Source organism: Salvelinus alpinus, chromosome 36, assembly GCF_045679555.1.
Source record: "Salvelinus alpinus chromosome 36, SLU_Salpinus.1, whole genome shotgun sequence".
NCBI classification, from domain to species: Eukaryota; Metazoa; Chordata; class Actinopteri; order Salmoniformes; family Salmonidae; genus Salvelinus; species Salvelinus alpinus.
In genome coordinates, this window is record NC_092121.1 from 10,790,792 (window position 1) to 10,818,190 (window position 27,399).

At 42.5% G+C, this 27,399-nt stretch overlaps 1 protein-coding gene and 1 pseudogene across 1 annotated transcript in view; one reads left to right on the forward strand and one right to left on the reverse strand.

Moving 5' to 3' along the window:
- The window catches only part of LOC139565109 (protein shisa-9B-like), a 29,024-nt gene extending 15,184 nt beyond the window's left edge, over positions 1 to 13,840 (reverse strand). Inside the window, exons 1-2 of the mRNA XM_071385198.1 lie at positions 12,874 to 13,840; positions 11,134 to 11,249 (exon numbers count right to left, since the gene is read on the reverse strand). Of these exons, the coding sequence (XP_071241299.1) occupies positions 11,134 to 11,249; positions 12,874 to 13,394 (637 nt within the window). The 5' untranslated portion in view covers positions 13,395 to 13,840. The remainder of the gene's footprint in view (positions 1 to 11,133; positions 11,250 to 12,873) is intronic.
- A 2,554-nt stretch (positions 13,841 to 16,394) lies between these two features.
- On the forward strand, positions 16,395 to 25,248 carry LOC139564845 (piggyBac transposable element-derived protein 4-like; annotated as a pseudogene).
- The last annotated feature ends 2,151 nt before the right edge of the window (positions 25,249 to 27,399 follow it).

Sequence of the window (27,399 nt, forward strand, 5' to 3'; positions counted from 1 at the left end):
TGATAATAAAAAATATAATAATAGTGAAATAGGCTAATTAGAAGCTAATTTCCCACCGGTCAAATAGATGTTTCCGTGCTGTGCTAATTACTTTGTAAAGGGCCATGAAATGATCCGTGTTGTCTCATTAAAAGACATATACAGGGAAGCTTTACAACTCTTTCACTACACCTGCTAATAGCTCTGTGACTAGGTGAAAACAATAAGTGGTTTTCAAGAATCATTGTTCGCTGAAATTACCTCACCTCTGGAAATCTGAAGTACAAGCTGTTACTTTGGCATTGAGCTGCTAATTTAAGGAGTAATACATCCGTCCCTCCATTGTCTGTGTACAATGGATAAAATCCCATTTCATCTGCCAAACATTTGTCCTCTTAACACACCGTTTCTTCTAAATTACTGAAGTCCTACTTCAATTCACTTTCCATCTGTCTGCCACTGGTTAAAAGTGGTCCATTTGTGAAAACTTTTGTAAGGTTAAAGACTCAAAGGTTGTTGCAGGAGTAAGTGAATCAACACTACAGACACAGATACCTTCCAAGAACTCATAAAAAATGCAAGAGTGTATTTTGGGAGCTGGATGCCCAAAAGGGATGGATGGTACAATGGGAAGGGCACTCTCATTCACAGGTTATTTCCAATTGGGGAGTGAAAGTCTGCAGAAGGATTAGTCCTAAGACCTCCAATAACATGTACTGTATAATTTATTAGCAATACTTCATAATATTTGATGCACGCTTGTAGTTTCATCAGATGATTTGGCATTGCTTTGTTGCATTGAAATATTTCAGATTCAATAAGCATGTACAGAAAATAACCTAATATATGCATACTTCCAATATACCTACTGCAAGGAATGTGATTTCAATACTTTGCACAGTTTGTCAGTATTTGATGTTGATTTTCACAAACTAATTTGTCTAGAATAGTCAGTGTGACATTTAACACTGAGCCTCTGGCAGAAACCTACTTCTGCTAGACGGATTTACAGGGTATTAGACAGTGCGCAAGAAGAAAGTCAGTCAGTCACTCTTATTTGCCCTGATGGAAGGAGTCTATATTCCATGTAAACGTGTGTCCAGCCCCTGGCTTTTCTTCTTTATACTCATAAAGGTTGGACAAGCTGAGAGATTAATAGTCAGGCCTTGAAGATTGATGAAAAAAACCTTTGACTCACCGGGTAAATCATGACTTGACAGGTCATTTTATAGGTTGAATTTCCTCAGTTGTAATTTACATAAAATAGGCATATGCAGGGGGGGGGGAATATAACCGATCTGGGTGCAGATGATGGCATAAAAACAGTATCTGAATTCCTGCAGACTGAGGAAAGCCATTGTCTGTGTAATCCAATCTGACAGGTAGAGCTCACTGTGAGATAAAAGCAGCAGAAGAATCAATAACGCCTCCTCTCTTCTCCTCTCTCAGAGCATTGTTCACTCCTTCTCTGTGCTCTACCTGCTTCCATTACCTTAAATTCATACGCATTCATCAGCTCACCTCTGAAATGTAGCCTACGCTTCCAGACTCGGAGTGTTATTGAGGGCGACACTTCACTTTGTAAATGTTGATGTTTATTGGCTCGATTGGCAAACTAGGTGAACAGGTTTCTCTCCAGAGGCAAGTTTGACTACGCCAACTAAGTAATGGAAACTCCAACTTATAATGGCCTGTCTCCATAGTTCATACATTAACCAGTTGGCAACACCCACATGAGCAACAGTTCATACTCCCATTATTTATCTGCTGAGGGAGAACAGGCTCTGCTGCGCTCACAAAAAGCCTGCATGAAATTAACATTTAATGAATTCATATGCTATGTAAATCTAATGTATAAGCTTTGTCTTTTTGTATTACTGAATGAAATTGACGTTCCCCTATGCTAAGAGTATATTGGATGGACAACACAGTTATTTTGTCAAACCTATTCATTACAGTGACACCATTGTATGTGCTTTATGAATGGATAATTCAGTAAACAGTTAGGTAAAAATACAAGCACAGAATAACGATTTGCAAAAGGTACATTAAATATAGATAAAACATATTCACTATTTTGTGCATTAAGATGTGTGTGCTGTGGTCTGGGTGAACTACTTAAAACCATGCATGATGGTGGGTTTGTGTGCACTATTTGTGATAATGGTACTCTCCATGCCATCAGTTGGGTCAAAGGTGTCCGTGCATGGAAGTGTGCGTTTCATTCGTCTATAGTACAGACACAAACGTGACTTCTACAAAATAAATAATATGCCCACAGCAATGCAAAAGCTAATCACTATCTGCTCATCCAAGTGCTTGCATATTGCCATGTGCTACTTATGGTACATTAAATCATTTCGTTTATACAAGAGAGAACATAATTTGTATTCCATTAGTGGGAGTAAACCCTCATCTCACTTTTCAACCTTGTTGTATCAAGCTTCTCTTCTCAGCCTGCGAGCTTGACAAGGTGTTATCATTCATGTCAGGTACCAACAAAGATATAGAACTACAGTATTAGTATGCAGCACCAGTACTTTTAAAGGTTCGGCCCTTAGGCGGAAGCTTAACTAAAGTGTCTCAAAATGATCACAGCATTCTTTTGTCTAGTACCATTCAACAAGGCAGATATAAAAAGGAAGAGGAGATACAAAGTGCCCTGTTAAAAAACAGGCATGTAACTGGAAATAAAGGTGATTATGTGTAACCGTTTTCCATTCATCATTGTAGGTAGTAGTAACCCATTTAAATACAGTTTCCTGTGACACTGTCTTGTGGGGAAAGGGCCTGCCAGACCGCCCGGCCGTGTGTGTTGGCAGCAAGGGAACTTTCTTCTCTTCGGCTGGCTGCCTAGAGAGAAAAGAGGCCAAGTGGCCACAGGTGCCCCTTGCTCACACAGGCAGGCCTGGAGGAGAGGGATAGGACAGTGCGTGTGGCCAAGATGGCCCCAGCAGCACACAGGACAGAAGTGGAGTGTAGCCTAGCCGCCAGCCAGCCACCCACCCAGAGGAGAGGCAACTAGAGGAGAGGAGAGGGAACTAGAACAAAGCCCTGTCTGTCTGAGAGGATTGTGTCATCTGTGACGGCTGACACGTGTGAGAACTCCCTCTGGACCATTTCACTCAGTGCCAACCAGGCACCCACAACCCCTGCCATAGAGGCAGTATCCATCCTAGGGAGGCAGCCCTGGCATGGGTACACTTGACAGTGCCAGACATGGCTAGGGGACGAGGAGGGGAACAGGCGCAGGACTGTGCCCTATAGACACACCACTCTACCCCCTGCCCAGAAGTGAGTCAACGAGACAGAAGCAAAACGCCAGGGAGAAAATAACCATTTTAGTGGAGCTGTTGTGCAGTCAAAACAACAGCAGTCCTCAACACATATGGGAAGGAAGCACAAAGCGTTGTCTCCCGACAATGTATTCTCAAGGCTATAATCTCAGGGATATAGCAGACTATATTCTGTATACAGGGTACAGGATTTTGTCATGTGTTTCTGAAGGCTTTTTCTGTTGATTGGGAGAAAGGACACGTTGTATGCTAACAGGCTTTGTTGATCTATTGTAATATCTGTCCATTGTAGCTAGTTGATTTAATGTTACAAATCCATCTGTGCTGCCCTGTTTTCTTGAATCTCACATACTACTGCAGCCAAACAAGTGGATTAATTTGCTGAACTCTTACCAACCAACTGAAGAGGGCTCAGTCACATAGCTAGTGCTGCTGTTCCTGCCGGTGCAATTATTTACCTCTCATCTCCAGTTGACAAAATTAGATCCTTGTGTCTTTGTTTATCTCGTAACAATATAGTCTGTGTGTGTGTGTGTGTGTGTGTGTGTGTGTGTGTGTGTGTGTGTGTGTGTGTGTGTGTGTGTGTGTGTGTGTGTGTGTGTGTGTGTGTGTGTGTGTGTGTGTGTGTGTGTGTGTGTGTGTGTGTGTGTGTGTGTGTGTGTGTGTGTGTGTGTGTGTGTGAGTGAGTGAGTGAGTGAGTGAGTGAGTGAGTGAGTGAGTGAGTGAGTGCGTGCGTGCGTGCGTGCGTGCGTGCGTGCGTGCGTGCGTGCGTGCGTGCGTGCGTGCGTGCGTGTGTATATGAAAGCCACACCTTGGTGTCCTCAAATACATCAAAACGACAGTGACGGTGATAGATTTTCCTGTGGGCGCAAACAGGGCACAGCCCATTTTGTTGCAACCAGATGCAAACCTGGCATGAAAATGTAAATAACATGGGAGGTATGTTGTTGTACAACTGAGGCATTATCTACAAAGAGAGAACTACCAGACCCAGTAGAGATTTAATGCTAGTGTACTACAATGACTGAACGTTGACTGGGTATTACTATGCTGCTCCTGGACTCAAGGTGCTGCTCCTGGACTCAAGGTGCTGCTCCTGAACTCAAGGTGCTGCTCCTGAACTCAAAGTGCTGCTCCTGAACTCAAGGTGCTGCTCCTGAACTCAAAGTGCTGCTCCTGGACTCAAGGTGCTGCTCCTGGACTCAAGGTGCTGCTCCTGGACTCAAGGTGCTGCTCCTGAACTCAAGGTGCTGCTCCTGAACTCAAAGTGCTGCTCCTGGACTCAAGGTGCTGCTCCTGGACTCAAGGTGCTGCTCCTGGACTCAAGGTGCTGCTCCTGAACTCAAGGTGCTGCTCCTGAACTCAAAGTGCTGCTCCTGAACTCAAAGTGCTGCTCCTGAACTCAGTGCTGCTCCTGAACTCAAGGTGCTGCTCCTGAACTCAAGGTGCTGCTCCTGAACTTAAGGTGCTGCTCCTGAACTCAAAGTGCTGCTCCTGAACTCAAAGTGCTGCTCCTGAACTCAAAGTGCTGCTCCTGAACTCAAAGTGCTGCTCCTGAACTCAAAGTGCTGCTCCTGAACTCAAAGTGCTGCTCCTGAACTCATGGTCTCCTGGACTAATAAAGTCTGGTGGTTTTGAGGTTGTAAGATGCATGGTTGTGATTGTTTGGGTTTCTATTCTGACAATGACAATTTTTTCCCACCAAAGCATCCATTTGTTACAAGAAAGGTCTGGTCGTCTGTTGACATGAACTACCTCTGTCTTTGCTGACCTAGTAATAATTACAAAAGAGTAATGGAAGAACAGTAATTTTCACAAACACTATGACAAGCATTGTATGGTCAAAAACAGCAATATATTTTTCAGAGGGATGTGTTTCCTATGTTATTGTAGATCGTGGATAGTGTGATGCCAAGGATGCACTAATAATGCTCATGATCTAACATGGGCTGTGCTTCATCTACATTGAAATCTGTTTATAAATGTAGATATTCATCATTTAGCTGGGAGTAAACTTAAACACTTACCACTTAAGAGGGGCTTGCCAACAGTAGCCAACAAAGAAAAGATGACCAAAGAAACCTCTTTAAAGAGTAAGTGAAGAAAGACCCCTTTGAAGCTGTGACCATTCTCAGTGGACATTAATATTACATTACATTAGATGTGTTAGAACCCCCAACAGGCCCTCTGTGTAATTTCCCAATCACCAGCCAGCATGGAGGCAGAGTATCCTGAATAGTGTGAGGATGTTCAGAAGTCTAAGGTATCTGCAGTAACCCCCATGTTATTGAACTACTCAAAAATGCCATTAGGCAGTCGTAAAATAAATCCTTGTCATTGGTCATACATGAGGGTATTGGGTTTTGGGGTCTGATCGGCAGTCTTGTATATGATATACCTACAGCTTACTTTTAAAATACATTGTTGAACATGGTGCGTTGTTTTAATGTACTGTACAGGGAGGGATTCATGTTCATCTTTTTCGGATTACATTTTGCTGTAGGTTTAAATGTAGCTTACTAATAGCTATACTATGACCCATCAGTGAGGCAGCCATAGGCCACAGTGCTGAAGCTCCCATCCCATCGCTAGCTGCTCCTGAGCCCCTGATTTCCACCTACCTGTCAACATGTCGGCTGGCTGGTAATGAACGGATCATTATTCCAGGAGGGGGCACGGAAGAAAAAAAGGGGTCTCTGTTTAAAGAATGATTAATTATTCGCCTGTCGTGGCAGCACCAAGAACGCCTGAATTCATTAAAGTGAATAATAATAATTTCAGCTGTAGGAGAAAACTCATCTCGTAGGCATACCTTGAGGTACAGTAGCCTTGATGTTCAGGGTACTATATGCCTGTGACAACCAGGCAGCCGTTTCCTGAAAGATACTACCTTGTCCACACATTTCCGTACTCTACTTTGGTGGGCTTCGATATGAAGAGGAGAAAGTGGAAGCATTAACCAAAGAAAATGCTTATTCTACAGTTGATGTGTTGAAAACAAAAAACTAAGCTGCCTATTAGGAGTGTTCATTCATTATTAGTATTTCCCTCAAAGCATGATTATTACGATATTTAAGGGTGCCTCAAATGTCTTTATGTATAGTTTTCCTCAGGGGAATTTCCCTAGATTAGTCTTTTTTTATCAGCTCAGTCTGAAGTTGAAAGGGGCAGAAAGAAATCAGTGTCAGCAATATTGTGTGAGATTGCCATGGATACAGGCATGCACAATCCTATAGGAGTTGACAGTGTAACAGCAAACTGCAAGTGTATAATCAGGTCCTTTTGCCACTGTGGGGAAATTAATTCAAAGTCAGATATAATGTATTCTGCCTCTTAAATTAGTGTAATTCAACAACAATCACTTTTTTCTGCTCCTATCTATTTTATCTACAACAGCAAAAATCCATGGACAGGCCACTTGGTCGTCATACCTTCGTTTCCATGGAGATGTCATGCATATTGGCACCATATGTATTAGTTCCATCATGTGACATAAGGGAATCCGAATGGAAACCATCTGAGCCATATACAGTGCCTTCAGAAAGCGTTCACACCCCTTGACTTTTTCCACATGTTGTTGTGTTACAGCCTGAATTTAAAATGGATTACATTTATATTTTATTTGATATATTAATTACACTTTGTATGGTGTATCAATACACCCAGTCACTACAAAGATACAGGTGTCCTTCCTAACTCAGTTGACGAAGAGGAAAGAAACCGCTCAGGGATTTCACTATGAAATGTACTTTATGTCCTGAATACAAAGCGTTATGCTTAGGGCAAATCCAACACATCACTGAGTAACACTCTTCATATTTTCAAGCGTGGTGGAGGCTGCATTATGTTATGAGTATGCTTGTAATCGGTAAAGACAAGGGAGTTTTTTGGGATAAAAATAAATAAATCGAATAGAACTAAGCACAGGCAAAGTCCTAGAGGAATACCTGGTTCAGTCTGCTTTCCAAAAGACACTGGGAGACAAATTCACCTTTGAGCAGGACAATAACCTAAAACACAAGGCCAAATATACACTGGAGTTACTTACCAATATGACATTGAATGTTCCTGAGTGGCCTAGTTACAGTTTTGACTTTAATCGGCTTGAAAATCTATGGCAAGACTTGAAGATTGCTGTCTAGCCATGTTCAACAACCAACTCAACAGAGCTTGTAGAATTTAAAAAAGAATCATGTGCAAATATTGTACATTTGCAAAAATGTCTAAAAACATGTTTTCAGTTTGTCATTATGGGGTATTGTATGTAGATGGGTAAGAAAAAATATATTTAATCCATTTTGAATTTAGGCTGTAACACAACAAAATGTGGAATATGTCAAGGGCCATGAATACTTTCTGAAGGCACTGTATGGCATGCATGATCTGAAGCACTGGAAACCACGGACTCTTCTTGTATAAAAGAGAGGACTTTGTATTGTGAATGTCAAAGCCCTTCGAAAAAAATTCATAGCCGTGGTCTAATCATAACACAGTTCTTTCATAATCAATTAAAGGTCTGACAAGGGTTAATGAACATTTCAAAATTGGTCTTTGAAACAAAGGCCTCATTACTTGAATGTACTTGAAGTCTACGGCCATAACAATGGGAGAAAGCTTTCCCACTGGGCACAGACATCAGTGCGACGTCTAATTTTGATTTACATTTGGTTGAGTTATCGACTAACTTGAATTCAACATGAAATAAACCAAAAATGTCATCCTGTCATTGGATTTAGGTTAAAAGTTAAGTGAAAAAAATACTAAATTCCCTTACGTTGATGACTTTTTGCAAATCCAATCAGTTTTCCACGTTGATTCAATGTCATCACATTTGAGTTTTGGGGTTGAAGTGACTTGGAAACAACGTTGAATCAACCTGTTTTTGCTGAGTTGGTTGCTTAAAATCATATTGTACAATTACAAAAAAGCACAATATGCAGATAAAAACGTCAAGAAAAAACATATTATTTTTAATAGATACCTTGATATTGACACAAGTAAGCCTTTCACCATGCTAATGAGTCTCTTTCAATTGAATCGTCAATGCAGCAAGTGTTCAGTGTAATATAACATCAGATTGAAAACCCAGGAGGAGATGTTACTCAAACACATTAACCTAATTACTTGTGCTGCCACCGCTTCAGAGCGCTACTCTCTCACAAGACACAGTTCACACACAGACAGTCCTCTTTGGCAGTCAATGTATGCCATGGGGTGTCATACATGGACATCAGCCTCACTAGATTAGATACCCTGCATAATTCACATCCAGTGGAATAACCTGTCTAAGTGAGAGCTTCTGCTAGCGTAGTGTGCTTGCTTTACATGTGTGATAATGAGATTCATTCACCAGAACAACACTCTTCAGGCGCCTCAGCCCAAAGGGTTTCATTCCATTTCCATTCTATTGATGCTGTATTAGGCAAATTTGAAAATCAATTTGAATTAAACTATTTCCCTTGTTCTGATTGTGTCTTTTCTTTTTTTTACACCACTATAGCAACCCTGATTATGCTCTCTAGTCTCGTGGCTGAGGTTTCTTACTATTCTGGCTGAGGTACCATGCTACCATAAAAAGCCCTGTCAATTTCCTGACTTGATGTCTGTCTACTAAGCTGTACCCAGTGGGTTACCTAACTCCAAACAATCACACACTGTGTTGCTGACTGAGAGTATGTGCCTGCCAGTCAGTCTCAGCACTTGCGGCTTTAAGCACTTTAATGGCATTTCAGACTGGAGAACCTCAGTAATGTAAAGGTTGTTTTAGTCCCAGTGCTCTATGGAATGGCCCTGCTCCCAGCACAGTTACACACCCCACTCTCTGGGTTATTACCCCTCAGCCTGCATGGAGATGGGGTCAGCTCTTTAGCAGCACAACTCCTGGGTGTCTCCCCTCACACACCTCCCTGCGCCTCTCCACATCTTCAACAGGGAGCTCACTGGGTGAGGCTGTTCACACTGATACAACAACCCGTCACATCTTCTCATGAAACAGCAAGACACTGCTCTGCCTGTGAGACTTTTTACAAGAGAACAGTCAGTGTGGGAATGAGTGTGAATACCTGCTCAAAGAAACCTGTGCTGTCATCCCACTTTATTGAATAAGGGTTCCAGTTAGCATAACTAAACAACACTACCTCTATTACAATAGAGCACACACCTTAATAGTGACAAACTGCTCCTTCTGATTCTATAATGCCCACATTATACCAAACCAATAAAAAACAGTGTGTTGAATTCTAGTGGAATCACACACTGCTTTCACCCAATCCCTGGCCTTCTAAGTACACCTGAAAAGCTATGTCACACTAAATTACACATCCCTTTTGTGAGCGGACACAGTGGAGATTGAAGAAGTCCTTGTTGCTTCAACTTGATGTGACGGACTAAGAGAGATAGTGTTGTGCTTGGAGGAGGTGGGAGGGCCATTGACAAAGGAAGAGATTACCCAGAACCCACCTCTCCACTCATCTACACTCTCCAATCCACAGTGCTATTGTGTGAAAACGTATGGATCCTTCCCAATACTGTGAGGAGAGACAATGCCAATGTGTGTCCATGCAGCCCACCTGATTGCAGAACTGGGTCTCCAATCCCTTTGGTAATTCCTACCCAAGGGATGGGAGAAAAATGCCAGCTCTTCACGCGAATACAAGCTACAAGCTTCAATTATCGGTGGAAGCTACACTCAGCTACACTCAAGAATCAAAGTGGAGGCTCTTGACCCAGAGCTGCCTGATCTACTTCAGTTTTTGACAAAAGCAAAAAAAACACACTGTTGCCATTTGCTTATGCCGTCAACATAAATCTAGTATTCCCATTATCATTCTCTCCAAGTTGAATTTGTCTGTCACACACAAACAAACAGCTTGTTTTTCATGTCAAACATTGACACTCCTTTTCAGCAGGAAAAATGCACTACCATAAGTAAACATGTCATTTTACTTCTCTCCAACAACAGACAGCATGCATTACAATCACTTCCAAACAAGCAAATGGGGGAAAGTCTGTCCATTGCCATTAGTGACTAAAGCCTAGCCTGTGTGATTGCAACAAGCAGCCTGAGACATGCAATGCATAATAAAATAATACATCCTGCATCATTCATGAGTGTGAGTGAGCGAGTGAGTGAGAGAGTGAGTGAATGAGTGAATTCTTGCTGGTCTGTGTAGATGTGTGCCTGCCTGTTTGAGAGAGACTAAAAAGAGAGGGATGAGAAAGAAAGAGCCAGTTGTAAGAGATGGAGAGCAGCGAAAGCCTTATACTACTATTAGTCAGCGGCGGTTGATGATGATAATTATCCCAGTGTGTTAAATGATTACTGAGGCTGTGAGTAATTGCTTCAGCAGCTCACAGGACTCTCCAAAATGGACTTCTTTCACAACTCTCTTATCTGGAGCAGCTAAATCAGGCGAGCCAGGAAGGCAAAGGGTGGTGGTGAATAAGCCTTTTGAATTTCACAGCTGCCTCACTACAACCACAAAGACCAATCGGAGACTGTTGGGCACTTCAATAGGACTCCAGCATAGAATTGATGAAAATGAAAATGTCAACGTTCTCTTGCGTGATAAGGTTTACTGTTAGTGGCTGTTTTGAAACATTGTGTGTATGTGTGTACAGAGGTAAAGATTGTGCATGATTCGTCTGATCACAGCAGTCAGACCCTCAGGATTCTGCAGATGGCATCCTGTTTATACCATCTCTGTATCTCAATCATGACCATACCCAATGCATTGCAGACCTTCACATAATAGACTATGCATCTTACCATTGGTTGTACTTTCCAATGTGTATCAAACTATTGTTGTAGTGGCTATTCTCTATGAAATGAGACATTGGATGGAAGAGGCCTACTTACGGAGACTGTTAGCAGGTACCCTGTTGGCTTGCATATTGTCATAGTGCTGTCCATGCACTCCAATGTCTTCTGAGTGTTCTCCTGGACCAGGCTGGCGCATCACCTGGGCTAGAGCCCTGACAAAAAACACAAACACCTCAATCAGCTGGTTCACTCAATAATAAAGCATGACATGGAAATCAAAATGGCTATGAAATCGAGCAAATTTACAGTAGCTCAAACGCTGTAAACCTCGATATTTATCTGACATTTATCGGGAATCCTTACAGGTCTTAATGTCTAAATAATGTAGATTAAATCAAATCAATTACTCTCATGCTTGTAGATGAACTACCAATGACCAATTAGCATATGCTCAAAGGGTTTTCATTGATATGCACGGTACCATTTATGCTATATTGGGTTAGTGGGATCACCTTCCTTTGTGCATTGATAATTTAGTTGAGAATTATGACAAATCACAATAGGGATCACAAGGCATGTTGAGACAAAGGCAGCCCACTGAGCACAGACGTCAGTTAAACGTCTAGTTTTGATTTACTTTTGGTTGAGTTGTCAACTAACATAAGTTCAACGTGAAATTAAAGTCATCACATTGAATCTTTTTGTTGAAATGACATGGAAACAACATTGAATCAACCAGTTTTTGGGGGAAGTGAACCTTAAGTTCGCTTCCCCCCAAAAAGAACAACGAATCTAATTAAAATGATGAAATCTAGGGCAGTGAGATAATTAAAAACAATTGCAGGTGTAATGGAGTAAAAAAGTGGCTTTTAATGGCACCATGTTGGTAGATGACATCAAGGGAGATGAGAGCATGGCTCATCACACACTACTACCTCCAGCACATCTGGTTTTACCAGGACATAGTGAGCATGGCTCATCACACACTACTACCTACAGCTCATCTGGTTTTACTAGGACATAGTGAGCATGGCTCATCACACACTACTACCTCCAGCACATCTGGTTTTACTAGGACATAGTGAGCATGGCTCATCACACACTACTACCTCCAGCACATCTGGTTTTACTAGGACATAGTGAGCATGGCTCATCACACACTACTATCTCCAGCACATCTGGTTTTACCAGGACATGGTGAGCATGGCTCATCACACACTACTATCTCCAGCACATCTGGTTTTACCAGGACATAGTGAGCATGGCTCAAGACATCAACGCAATTGGACAGGTATTCACAGTCACTCACAAATAAAATATAGTAGGCTGCATAGGTATTGCCTATGATTGCCAAACAAATTGTGGTCAGTAGAACTGACTGAGCATGTATATTTATTCTATATTTTAACACTTCCCACTAGGCAAAAACTGATTGGATCATGAATCAATGTTGTTTCCATGTGTATGTGACCAATACAATTTGATTTGATTTCAACCAACAAATCTATGTGATGTGGGAAAAATGACTGGATTTGAAAAAGGTCATCAAGGTAAGGAAACTTCGTATTTATTTCACCCAACTTTTAACCCGAAATGTTTTGTTGATTTTTGTTGTTGATTTCAACCAAATGTAAATCGAAACTAGAAATTGAACTGACGTCTGTGTCCAGTGGGTTATCACCTATTTTAACAAAACAGCATCTTTAATGCATCGAAATATTTTAAGGAAACTTCTGACACCCAAATACAAGTTAAATTCCTGCATTTATTTAGGCTATCCAAAGTTGTTACTGCATTGCGCACAGGGACTGCTGATGTTGTTTACTGTTCACACACCTTGACATGTTTTCTCTGTGTGGACGGTGCGCCTTTTCAAGTCCAAGTTTTGTGAAAATCCCAACGAGGGCCATTATGGCAACAACTCCACATATTATATACACAATTAAGTTTGTCTTATCCTTTGTGGGGTCGTGAGTGGGGTCTTTTTTCTTAGGCGGGGGTCTGCCTGTCATCATCCACGGCGGGGTGTCATAGTTTTTGCAGGTTGTCTGGTCCAGCCGCGAGCTTGTAAACTCACAGCAGAATCTGAAGCCACAGGTCCCGCAGCAGTACAGGTAACTGCCCGTCTGGCACACAAACGGCGGATCCCACTGGCCCATCACATCGTAATAACCCCGGCACCTGTCCTCTGTATGCGGACTCTCCGAAACACTATTCTCTCTGTTCAATTTTGACTCGTTGGTACCCGTTGGTACCATAATAAAGCCGTCCAGCTTCTGCCCTGGCTCCCCCTCCGCGTCGCATACAAGAACTTTCACCAAAAAGTAGCCAAGCAACAACCCCGCGCTTCTCATCATGTGCGTCCCTTTGTTACTTTTCTTCTCCACTGTAGACGAAGGAAAGGCGATGACCAGGTATCATTACAAGCTTGTACGCATAATCCAAGAACATGAAACACAGCCATCCGCGATGATTATCATGATTACGCAACGCAACTTCTGCGCGTAATTGTCCGTCAGCGCACGGTGATGTTGTATGGCAATTTGTGTAAATGTTATATCTCTTCCAATTGCTAATAACAAACAAACTGATGAGCTCTTTACACTGATGCGACAACAACTCTTTTACAGTTGCTACATGTATCTTGAATAGGTTTAAATCATTTCTCTGCGCTGCGCCACAGACATCCTCCGTTGACAGTCGGAGCCCTTGTTGGTAGTTCACTCCAGGCAGTGGGAATATTACCGAACCGATTACCGACAGAGTGGGAGAGTGGGGAAGAAAGAGGAGGTGGAGACACTTGTGGTAGGTGGGAGAGAGACAGGCAGAAAGAGAGAGATCTGGTGTATGCAATCTGTTCTGTTTATACAGAACAACATACTCATGCTCAGATTTCTTTTTTCCCCCCATAGTAGCCTACTGCAGGCTACAGAAAAAGATATACTGTATTCAGACAATACAATACTGTCCGAATTGTTTTTTCTTTATATGCCTATAAAGTCGCAGGGTGCATTTAAATGGTAGAGTTGCAATGTTGCTGTTGTCTGTCAAGTCAAATGTGATTTCATGCATGTTGTATTTGACTGCTATTTGTGGCCAATATATTGCACCTTATTTCTATCATTATGTATTGTTCAATAGGCCACAGCTATGAAAAGAGCCTATAGCCCAAGCAAACAAGGTGTGATTAGTATTGGATGTGACCGTTGTCATTGCAGTGCTGTAACTGTATTGTCATTTGAGGTGCTAAAATATGCATAATCAATACAATTCGTCTGACTAATGCATTTGATTTGTATACCTGTACATTTTGTAATTCTGAATGTATATCCCTTGATTGCACCACACACAAAAGGGTGTGGTACATATCATTATTTCTGTAAGACTTTTACTGTGGGTGTTGAAACCTCTAACGCTCTAGCGCTTGATTATTGAGGACAACTCCCTAGTCAAAACAAAAAATCCTATAGGATTCCAATAGAAAAATGTAGAACCTATCCTATAGGATTTTTGATTCCTATAGAATAGGATTTGATTCCTATAGAATAGGATTTGATTCCTATAGAATAGGATTTGATTCCTATAGAATAGGATTTGATTCCTATAGAATAGGATTTGATTCCTATAGAATCCTATAGGGGTCCATTTGGACTGGTTCCAATAGTTGTTCTTTTATTGGAATCCAATAGGAGTTGTTGACTAGGGAGATGTCCTCAACATTAAAGTGCTTCAGAGGTCTCAACACTCACAGTAAAAGTCCTAAATAAATAATTGCATGATCACGCTATTTTGTGTGTGGTACAATCAGGGGAGACAGTACATTCAGCATTTCAAAATCCAGTGGTGTAAAGTACTTAAGTAAAAATACTTTAAATACTTTCGTTGTTTTTGCTGGTATCTGTACTTTACTTTACTATTTATATTTTGGACAACTTTTACTTTTACTTCACTTCATTCCTAAAGAAAATAATGCACTTTTTACTTCATACATTTTCCCTGACACGCAAAAGTATTTGTTACATTTTGCACGCTTAGCAGGACAGGAAAATGGTCAAATTCACGGACTTATTAAGAGAACTGCCTCTGATCTGGCGAACTCACTAAACACATGCTTCATTTGTAAATGATGTCTGAGTGTTGGAGTGTGCCCCTGGCTATCTGTAAATTGAAAAAAAAATACTAGAAAATGGTGCTGTCTGGTTTGCTTAACTCTTGTGTTGTCTTAAGGGTAAAAAATGACCCGCCACTATGTTTAACAGCAGAGAAAAACCCCTAATGTCACGCCCTGACCGTAGAGAGCTTTTTATGTCTCTATTTTGGTTTGGTCAGGGTGTGATTTGGGTGGGCATTCTATGTTCCTTTTTCTATGATTTCTATTTCTGTGTGTTTGGCCGGGTGTGGTTCTCAATCAGAGGCAGCTGTCTCTGGTTGAGAACCATACTTAGGTAGCTTTTCCCCACCCATGCTTTGTGGGTAGTTGTTTTCTGTTTTGTGTTTCTGCACCTGACAGGACTGTTTCGTTTTCATTCATTCTCTTTGTTATTTTGTTAAGTGTTCAGTTTAAATAAAAATAACATGAACACTTACTTTGGTCCAACTACTCTTCAACAGACGACCGTTACACCTAAAGGATATTTTTTAACTGGAAATTTGATGACTTTTCCTAGAGTGACCCCAACATGAGAAAAAGTGAAACATTGCCTTTGTTCATATTTCCATGAAAGCTGTACACCACCAGGATACAAAGATTGTCTTAGGGTAATTTTTGACCCAGCAGTTATAAAATCATTTACACGCCACAAAAACCACAAACACATACACACACACACACCCATACACACACACACACAATGAGCAATTGAGAGAATGTGTGCTACTGATTGAACTCAGACAAAACTAAAACATTCTTGTGCATGTTCAGCATCTCCCCTCCACGACCCCACACATGACTCAAGTTCACAGACAAAATAAAAACAATTTCAGACAAAATAAAAACACTTTCAGACAAAATAACAATTTCTTCAAAGTGTTGTTAACTAATGGGGAATGCAGTCAGACGCTATAAAGGTGCTGCAGATGACAGTCCCCCCAGTTCTCTCTTTGCTGAAGCCATGAGTGCACGTTTCAGTGCCCAACAGGTCGTAGATCAGATTTTTTCAGTTGTCCAGGAGGAACAAGAGAACATTTATTTAGAAGAGAAGGAGGAGGTATCTGAAGAAGAAGATGGGGAAGAATACAACCCAGAGGACGATGCATCATCTTCAGATGAAAAAGAAATCCCCCAAGCTGAAAGAGACATTTTGTCAAAGAACAGCAAAATAATAGGGTCCTTGTCACCATATGACAAACAGGGCAGGATGGCAGCACAAAATGTCATAAGGATGACCCCAGGGCCCACAAGACATGCAGTTGCCCATGCCCAGCACATCGCCTCAACATTCTACATGTTCATCACACCAGCCATCGAAAAAATCATCTTGGAGATAACAAATTTGGAGGGTTTCCGTAAATATGGAGACAACTGGAAAAGGATAGATGAGATTAACCTGCGTGCCTACACAGGGCTGCTAATCTTAGCGGGTGTGTATAGGTCCCGAGGCGAGGCTACATGTAGTCTCTGGGATGCAGAGAGTGGAAGGGCGATTCTTCGTGCCACGATGCCACTGAAGGTCTTTCACACTTTCTCAAGAATGCTACAATTTGATAACCGTGAGTCAAGACCTGCAAGACATGTGAGAGACAAACTGGCGGCCATAAGAGAGGTCTGGGAGAAGTGGGTGGAGCGTCTGCCATACCTCTACAACCCTGGGCCTGAAGTAACCGTGGATGAGCAACTGGTTCCATTCAGAGGTACATTTTTATTTTCATATCTGTAATATAAGTGATTTTCACTGTTAATTTTATTATGTATTGCTGTAATATCATTGATTTATGAGATTGTTTTCTGTGACACTGATACTAATTACTGATAGTAATGTCTTTTGTCAAAAGGTCGCTTTCCTTTCCGGCAGTATATGCTCAGCAAGCCAGCAAAGTATGGCATCAAGATATGGGTGGCCTGTGATGCACAATCCTGCTACGCTTGGAAGATGCAAGTCTACACAGGGAAGCCAACCAGTGGAGGCCCGGAGAAGAACCAGGGGATGAGGGTTGTGCTTGATGTGACAGATGAACTGAGGGGGCACAATGTCACGTGACAATTTCTTCACCTCTTATGAATTCAGCCAACAGCTCCTAAAGAGGAAGATCACCATGGTTGGCACAGTTAGAAAGAACAAGCCTGAGCTCCCCACTGCACTCCTCGCAACAAGGGGGAGAGAGGCCTTCTCATCAAAGTTTGCATTCACCCCCACCACCACTCTAGTTTCTTACCTCCCAAAGAGGAACAAGAATGTGGTCCTCCTGAGCACACTGCACAAAACAGCTGAGATCAGTGATCGTGAGGACAGGAAGCCAGCCATCATCCTGGACTACAACCACAACATAGGAGGCAAGGACAACCTGGACAAGGTGATTGGAACTTTCAGCTGCAGGAGGATGACTGCCCGCTGGCCCCTGGTCATCTTCCAAAACATCATTGATGTGTCCTCTTACAATGCCTTCGTGATATGGAATAAGATCAATCCTACCTGGATGCCTGATAAGCGGAACAAGAGGAGGGTGTTCCTGGAGCAGCTGGGAATGGCACTTGTAACCCCACATATTCAAAGAAGGGAGCGCCGACCCCGCACAGCAGCCTCTGCAGCGCTTGTGAAAGCTGTTCAGGGGGCTGAATCTTGTCCTGATCCACCTGAGGCTGCAGCTGGGGCAGGCAAGAGGAGGAGATGCCAATTATGCCGCCAAAGAAGGAATGTAAAACAAATACTATGTGCTGCACATGTGACAAATACATCTGCAAAGCCCATGCACACACACTTGCATACTGTCCTACATGTGCTAATTAGAGTTGATCGATTTATGTTCTTCACATTTTTTGGGGGATCAATTATCTTATTTTATTCTTATTTATTGTTGCTGTTTATACACCTTGTCGGTGGGGGCAATGGTTCAAAAAATGGGAGAAGACTCGTATTTTGTAGTTGAATTCCGCATTGTACAGTATATAAGAACATATTACTATGTTGCCCAAAAAGTTTCCCTTCAATAAAATTCATTCAAAACTACTTTCTGCACATTTCTGCTACTTTCTTAGGCTATAGAAGTGCTATCTTTTGCTAAAAAAAAAGTGTTTACACCTATGCAGTACCTTTAGCAATAATAATAATAATAAACCTGTACTTTAGTAAATTAAACAATTATGACAGGTGTGTTGTAATAAAAATTAGTGGTGTCCACTGATTAAATGCACTTTCTGCATTGTGAAGAGGGAAAACCCAGATATTCACAAAGTTTGTGATGAATGACAGGTTGTTTCTTTATGTAAAATAGATTTGGGGTTTAAAATTCAATCAAGCTGCATTATTTTAGGCGTTTAGTGAAGATTTCAATGTTTTTTTATCCTATAGGATTTCTATTAATTTTATTGATCGCAATTGTATAGATATTTACATTATATTCTAAAGGATTTATCCTCAAATCTTGGCTATACACTATAGTTAACTTCACTGCTTAATATAAGGAGCACCCACCCTCCAAACCTTTTATAAAAGTACATACAGTATGAATGTAGACAGTAACACATGTTATATAATAACATCATAATCAACGAATATTGAACTACCACCATTGCAACTTTAGATGGTGACCTTATAGTGGGGAACCGCCGGTAATGTCCCCTCTACCCAGTAGCTGTCTCGTGCAGCCCCATCCCCCCATGGTCCAAGGGACATAACTTGAGTAAACATTTGCATCTGGTGCATCTGCATCACACATTCAAGTTATTGTGCCAACCAGTAACAACAATAGCTGTGAAACCTACTGAGATTGTCTGCAAGGTTCTTTACATTTGTCTCAGAATGGTGTACCTATGTGGGATTACAGCCAAACAGCACAGAACTTGATTAACAATTTGATGTAATCTTAATGTGGCACAGGTCATCATATTTACATTGTTCACAATATCTGGATCAGGTGTGACAAGAGGTCACTAGATTGGAACTGGTAGTTACATCCAGGAGGGAGATAGGGAAGCTATGGAGGGAGCACCTTCTAGGGATGGAGGGAGGATGGGGGGGACAGTTCTGGGGGGAGTAGTCCAATAGGATTCCGATGGGATTCTGATAGTTACACTATCATTGTGTAACTGTCAGAATCTAGGACTTTTGGGCGTAACTATCATTACTAGGGCTTTGGGTGTATCATCCTCATAGCAGTTGAACACTAAAGGATATTTTAGGAAGGTTTCATTACTTTGTAATTGATTTGTAAACAACTGCTGTGGAGCTGTGACGTGACTTCCCAAGATAACAGTAGGCTTGTATAGCACCTTATAATTCAGGTTGGATTGAGGGTTGTCATGGGAAATGGCCGGGTCAATGAGACACTTCAAGTGGTACTTGAGAGTCACTATGGGAGATCATTGAGTACATATATTGCCATAGAAACCAGGTGCATAATAAGATAACAATTATTATCTTCCACTCCCATTACCTTAGCAAGAGTTTTTCTCCAGGCTCTCTCCATTACTACATTTTTCTAGCGGGGAACCATGAGGGCCTTCAGGGGTCTAAGGATTTATAATTAAAAATATATATTTTTTGTATTTCTATTTCATCTTTACAATAATTGTTATGTTCTTCTGATTTCGTTTCTTCAGTTTGTGTTGGAAAGAGAAGGGTTAATACTGAAGAGAAAAAAATTTCTTTCTTTGGTGGTCTTTCAGTAGAAAAATCTAGCTAGTTCAGCCAGCCATTGACTAGGCCTTCAGAAGCTGGAAAGAAGGCCTCTGCCATTCAACACTGACAGCGAAAGATAAAATAATCAGTGGCGCAAGCGGTAGATTTCCTGAGCTAGTAACTTTAGCAAGCTTGTGTTGTAGTAGTGTGACAATGTGAGTTAGCTTGTGTTGTAGTAGTGTAACAGTGGTGATGGCGGCTGCAGCAGCTGTTATCAACTTCAAGGTGGATGCTGTTGCTAATTTGTTAGCATCACCCTTTTCAAGATTAACTTTCAAACTTCTTTCAAATGTAGTTTACAAATGATCATCATCTGGTGAGTGGCACTGTTTTTTGTTGCAGCTCGCTATCCCTTTGAAAGTAATGACTGAAATATTGTTGCATTTAAACGTTAGATCACAGTTTAGTGGAATGAACATTATAAAATATATTTGCAATGGGAAGTCACAGCTGATTTGTTCATTTCATTTTGGACTACTAGAGTGAATGGGCTGCTTATTCTTTGACAGTATTTGATGCTGTGTGTGACTGCTGTTGCCTGTCTATCAGCCCGGTCTATGTGTTTGACCAAAACTCTCTCTCCTTCAGCGCCATGGAGTGCACAGGTTTTACGGTCGTTGTCCTTTCAGCACCATGAGCCTTTGAGGTGACACGGTTGTTGTTGCTATTGGTGTTAATGTGATTCACAGGTTGTTAAAACAGTGTGTTCTTTGTTTTGCTGGTCACACTATTTTATGCTTTGTGTCCATGCTGGTTCTGTCTCTGTGTGCGCGGCAGCCCGAGACATAGCCAGGCCTGTTCGATTCATTCATAATGTCATCAAAAAGCATTGCTCTTTTTTCGCTAGAACTAGAATGGTCCGACTACAGAATATATAATGTGGGACGCATTCAGTGATGTTTTCTGTTATTTTCTTGATACAAGGTATTGGAAGATTTCTGGTTCCTCTGAAGGCCTATTTCCTGTCCTATGGTCACGGTTCACCACTGTATTTTTCTTCAACTTGACGATATGGCTGATGTAAGGTTGTAACACCAAACCTACTAGTTATTGTGAGTTCAATCGTCAATGTACTCTAATTCCCCATTTGTAAAAAGGACATTGATAGAAGATAAGTTGCAAATGTGACAATCTGGGTTCACATCCTGGTCTTTTCCACAATACGCTTTGCTGTTGGGCTTGGGGAGCTAGAACAAGGCTTCAGCTCTCAGGCTCATCTCATGTGTTCACTGAACCATCTGTTGTACAGTCTTGAGCTAATGTAGTAACAGTAGTCAATGTAATTAATGACATGCAAATTTAAACATCAAATAATAATTGAAAAAGCATTTAATAAAATGTTTCATAATGGCTGATAAAAATAACAGGCTTTTAAGATTAGACCATTTCCTGTTGCTAGTTGTTATTTCTATTAATATTTCAAAGTACTACGTTCCAAATTTCAGGTTAAATGAATCTTTCTTATGCAGCATGTTACAAATCCATTATGTTTTGCAACTCATTGAACAACAAGGGCGCAACCTGAACTATGAGTGATCAGGGGCCTCATTTATAAACATTGCGTATGTAGAAAATATACCCCAAATCATGCGTGCGCCACTTTCCCGCAAAAGTTGGCAATTATAAAAACTGAACTTAGAGTGAGAATGTCCTTAGCTCCACGCAAACTTTAGACCATGTGTGCATACATTTTCTAGTGGTTAACGTATTGTATTGCAAGCATTGGCGACTCGTCCATTAGGGTATTAAGGGCAGTGCCCCACTTGAGATTGGTCAAAAAAAGTTTAACATATATTTTTCAACAAAATATATATTATATAATTCAAGGATTATGTTTAAAATATCCATAAAAGTGTGGTTAATTTCTGTACATTTTAATGTTTCAAAAAGATATAGTTCAAAACAAGCTGCTTAGTTACCTACTGCTCCGCTATCAGACAGCAGCTTCGGGCATTTGGCCTTCCGCCAGCGCTTGGACTGCATTGCCCACTACAGTATACATTCCTTGCTATTGGGCGGGAGGGAGGGGGACTGCAGCAATGAGATTGCAGGATTTCATGACATGGTTTTCACAGCACTAAGTAAATGGACCGTCTTGGGTCGTTGAAATGAATGCCCAGGTTCTGGGTCTGTTCTATCAGATACCGAACAGATGGTGCTAAAGAGCAAATTGCAATGAACTTATAAATAAATAATCATGACAGTCATTGGGAGCCTGGGACTTGAACCGGATATCCACATCCATAAACAGTTGAAGGACAGAGGGATACACTATCTATAACCTCCTTGTGGATCTGGTAGGACAAAAAACATGTCTCTTTGGCTGTGCCCAATTCACACCGCTGTTTTTTGTTTCCCCTGCCATTAGATCCTAGTTAGTGGACACTACAGTTGTGGCCAGAAATATTGGCACCCTTGCACTTTTTTCACTTTTTTCAAGTAACTCACAATTTTCCCTAAAAATAAGTTGAAATTGACCTAAGTATTTGGTCTCCATAATTCTTTATTTCACTGTTAATATTACAAAACCTTTGTTTTTGATTTAGAACTTAATATATCCATTTAAATCATAAATGGCATTGAGAAAATTATTGACACCCAAGACTTAATGTTTGGTAGCACAGCCTTTGGTCAAAATAACTGCAATCAAGCGCTTCCTGTAGCCATCGATGAGCTTTGTGCCCCTCGGTACTGGCAGTTTGGCACTCTCCTCTTCTGCAAACTGCTCCAGTCCTCCCATATTTGAAGGGTGCCTTCTCCTAACTGCTGTTTTCAGATCTCTCCACAAGTTTTCTGTCACGTCTGCTCCCGCTCTTCCCCTCCCCCTGGCGCTTGAGGGCGCCAGAATGCCTTGCATCACTCACTCCTGCCATCCATCACGTACACCTGCCTTTCCTTGTCACGCGCATCAGCGTTATTGGACTCACCTGGACTCTCTTATCACCTGTTCATTTCCTCCCCTATATGTGTCAGTTCCCCAGCTCTGTTCCCTGCTTCTGCATTGATTGTTTTTCTGTTTGCTAAGCTGTTTATGTCTCGTTCCATGTCCGTGATTTATTAAATGTTACTCCCCTTACCTGCTTCGTCTCTCCAGCGTCATCCTTGTGATAGATCGTGACAGAATGCAGAAGCCCTCACACGAAGCATCGGGGAGTACTGGCGTTCTGGTTGGTATCGTGGCATCGGCTCTGGGTCACCACCGATGGAACCGGGGGTGCCTAGCCTGCTCGTCGGGCTTCCACGCCCTAGCAGGCTCGAGAGGTTTCCTTGCCCCGGTTGGCTCGGATGGCGCCCATCCCACGTCGGGCCTCAGCTGGATCGTCAGTTCTTGTCTGCCCAGCCTGTCCAGGAGTTTTTTGTTTGTTTGTTGTTTGTTTTGTCGGTGACGTCGGGGGTGGATTCTGCCGCCGATGGAACCGGGGGTGCCTAAGCCAGCCCGTCGAGCTTTCATGCCCTGGCTGGCTCGAGAGGTTTCATTGCCTCGGTTGGCTCGGTGGCTTCCCATCCCACGTCACAATCCACCGGATCATCGGGTTTCCTTAGCGGGATCGACAGGCGTCTGGACTCAGCCGGATCGTCAGGCTCCCATGCCTCAGCCGGCTCGCCAGGCTCTCACGCTCCAGCCGGTTCGTCGGGCTTCCACGCCTCAACCGGCTTGCCCAGCGCCCATGTCTCGGCCGGTTTGCCCAGGTGGGACGCCGGGTGGTGCCCCTAGTGGGGGGGTACTGTCACGTCTGCTCCCGCTCTTCCCCTCCCCCTGGCGCTTGAGGGCGCCAGAATGCCTTGCATCACTCACTCCTGCCATCCATCACGTACACCTGCCTTTCCTTGTCACGCGCATCAGCGTTATTGGACTCACCTGGACTCTCTTATCACCTGTTCATTTCCTCCCCTATATGTGTCAGTTCCCCAGCTCTGTTCCCTGCTTCTGCATTGATTGTTTTTCTGTTTGCTAAGCTGTTTATGTCTCGTTCCATGTCCGTGATTTATTAAATGTTACTCCCCTTACCTGCTTCGTCTCTCCAGCGTCATCCTTGTGATAGATCGTGACATTTTCAATGGGAGTTAGATCTGGACTCATTGCAGGCCACTTCAGAACAGTCCAGTGTTTTGTCTTGAACCATTCCTGAGTGCTATTTTAAGTGTGTTTTGGGTCGTTGTCCTGCTGAAAGACCCATGACCTTCGACGGAGACCTGGCTTTCTGACACTGGGTCCAGAGGACATTCTCCCAGAAGGATTTTGGCATGTTCAGGTGTGTTTTGGCAAATTGCTGTTAGGCTTTCTTATGTCTCTCTCTCAGCAGTGGCGTCCTCCTGGGTCTCTCACCATTTTACCCCCCTTTCATTGAGTTGGCAACAGATGCTGCGAGTTGAAACCGTCATACCTTGTGTCCGAAGGTCAGCTTGAATCTGTGTAGCAGTTGATCAAGGTTCTTTCTCCACCAACCGAACCATCCTTCTCTGCAATCTTCCATCAAGTTTTCTCTTGCGTCCACGTCCAGTGAGTTTGGCTACAGTGGCACGGGCCTTAAACTTCTTGATAACATTACGTACGGTGGAAACAGGAACATTAAGGTCTCTGGTGATGGACTTGTAGCCTTGAGATTGTCTATGTTTGGCTACAGTCTTGTGTCTGACCTCATATAATTCTCTTGTTTTGTTTATTTTCTCCATGCTCATTGTAGTGACACAAAACAGGAGAATGAGTCCTTTTCGCTATTCAAACTGGTTGAATTAGTAATTTTTATATTGCAGTTACCTTCAACTCACCACAGGTGAGTTCAATTCCAAAGTAAAGGAGAATCACCGGCTCAAAATCTAATTATTTCTAACTGTAACGATGTGCGCTGAGAGTCGGGAAGCAAGTTCAGGGAGTGAATGTTTTAATAAATAAACACAACATAATACAAAACAAGAAACGCGGACAACGCACAGACATGACACAGGAACAGAAACAATGACGACTGGGGAAGAAACCAAAGGGAGTATAAAGGGCAGGTAATCAAGGAGGTGATGGAGCCCAGGTGAGTGTCATCATGCGCAAATGCACGTAATGCTGGTGACAGGTGTGTGCCATAAACGAGCAGCCTGGTGACCTAGAGGCCGGAGAGAGAGGACACATGACAGTAGCCCCTCCCCAGCACGTTCGGCTCCAGCTGCTGGGCGCCATCCACAGGAACAATCCCGGGGATCCGGAGCGGACCGGTCGCCTCCGCTGAAGCGCAGAAACCTGATGAACCGGCTGAGGAGTAAGAGCCTGATGAGCAGGCTGAGACTTCCCCGGTTGCCTTGGCTGATGCACGGGAACCTGTTCATCCAGCTTAGGCATGAGAGCCTATCCAACCCGCTGAGGCTTGGGAGCCTACAAACCGGATGAGGCCTCCCAGGTAGCTACGCTCCAACACCCGGACCCGACATCACCCCAACACAAAAAGTTAAATAAAAACTCCCTGATGCTGCCCTTTGTTGAGTCGTCATTCTGTAACAATGTGCGCTGAGAGTCGGGAAGCAAGTTCAGGGAGTGAATGTTTTAATAAATAAACACAACATAATACAAAATAAGACACACGGACAACGCACAGACATGACACCAGAACAGAAACAATGATGACTGGGGAAGAAACCAAAGGGAGTGACATATAAACATACTACCCACCATTGCGAACTGTATGCTTTCGTTGGCTGGTCCTCGCTACATATTTGTCGCCAAACCCATTGGCTCCAGGTCATCTATAAGTCTTTGTAAGGTAAAGCTCCGCCTTATCTCAGCTTACTGGTCACCATAGCAACACACACCCATAGCACGCGCTCCAGCAGTTATATTTCACTGGTCATCCCCAAATCCAACACCTCCTTTGGCCTCTTTTCCTTCCAGTTCTCTGCTGCCAATGACTGGAACGAATTGCAAAAATCACTGAAGTTGGAGACTTATATCTCCCTCACTAACTTCAAGCATCAGCTGTCAGAGCAGCTTACCGATCGCTGCAGCTGTACACAGCCCGTCTGTAAATAGCCCATCGAACCAACTACCTACGTCATCCCCATATTAGTTTTTTTTGTTTTTTTCTGCTCTTTTGCACACCAGTATTTCTACTTGCACATCCTCATCTACACATCTATCACTCCAGTGTTAATTGCTAAATTGTAATTACTTCGCCACTATGGCCTATTTATTGCCTTACCTCCTTACTTCATTTGCACACACTGTATACAGATTTTCTATTGTGTTATTGACTGTACGTTTGTTTATCCCATGTGTAACTCTGTGTTGTTGTTTTTGTCGCACTGCTTTGCTTTATCTTGGCCAGGTCGCAGTTGTAAATGAGAACTTGTTCTCAACTGGCATACCTGGTTAAATAAAGGTGAAATAAAAAATAAATAAATAAAGGACAGGTAATCAAGGAGGTGATGGAGCCCAGGTGAGTGTCATTATGCGCAAATGTGCGTAACGCTGGTGATAGGTGTGCGCCATAAACGAGCAGCCTGATGACTTAGAGGCCGGAGAGGGAGCACACATGACACTAACTACTTCTAGAAGGTGCCAATAAAATTGTCCGGGCCATTTTAATATTTCTTTGTGGAATAAGCTAACATTTAAATTATTCAGATGTTTTTGTGGGGTTCAACTGCAAACCAAAAACATACATATACATACATGGATACCAAAATATATTTTTATTTCAACAGTTTTCTGGAAGAAATGTGCATTATTAGAAAAAAGTTCAAGGGTGCCAATATTTTTGGCCACGACTGCATCGGCATGCCAATTTCAAGTCGAACAAACGTTACTGGTGAGCTCAGCATGCGTGACATTATGCCAGCTATCCCCCGTTAATTGGTTTTCACTTGTCGCATCTGTGCTTGTCACATCGACGGGTCTGTAGTGGAGTCAGTTGAGAGCTTCCTCGGTGTCCAAATCACTAAGAACACTGTCGCAAAGAGGGCACGACAATGCCTCTTCCCCCTCAGGAGGCCAAAAATATTTGGCATTGGCCTTCAAATCCTCAAAAAGTTCAACAGCTGCAGCATTGAGAGCTGGCTGCATCACCGCTTGGTATGGCAACTGCTTTGCATCCGACCGTAAGCCGTTACAAAGGGTAGTGTGTACGGCTCAGTACATCACTGGGGTCGAGCTCCCTGCCATCTAGGACCTTTATACCAGGGGGTGTCAGAGGAAGGCCCTGAAAATTGCCAACGATTCCAGCCACCCAAATCATAAACTGTTCTCTCTGCTACCGCATGGCAAGCAGTACCGGAGCGCCAGTCTGGGACCAAAAGGCTTCAGAACAGCTTCCACCCACACGCCATAAGACTGCTGAACAGTTAGTTTATCAAACGGCTTCCTGAACTATTTGCATTGACCCCCTTTTTTTGTACTGACTGTTTTGCACTGGCTCTATGTATACTCACTGGACTCTACCCAGACACTGACACTCCAACACACACATACACACACTACATACGCTCACACACACAAAACACATACACATACATGCATATTGACACCATACACACACTCACACATACA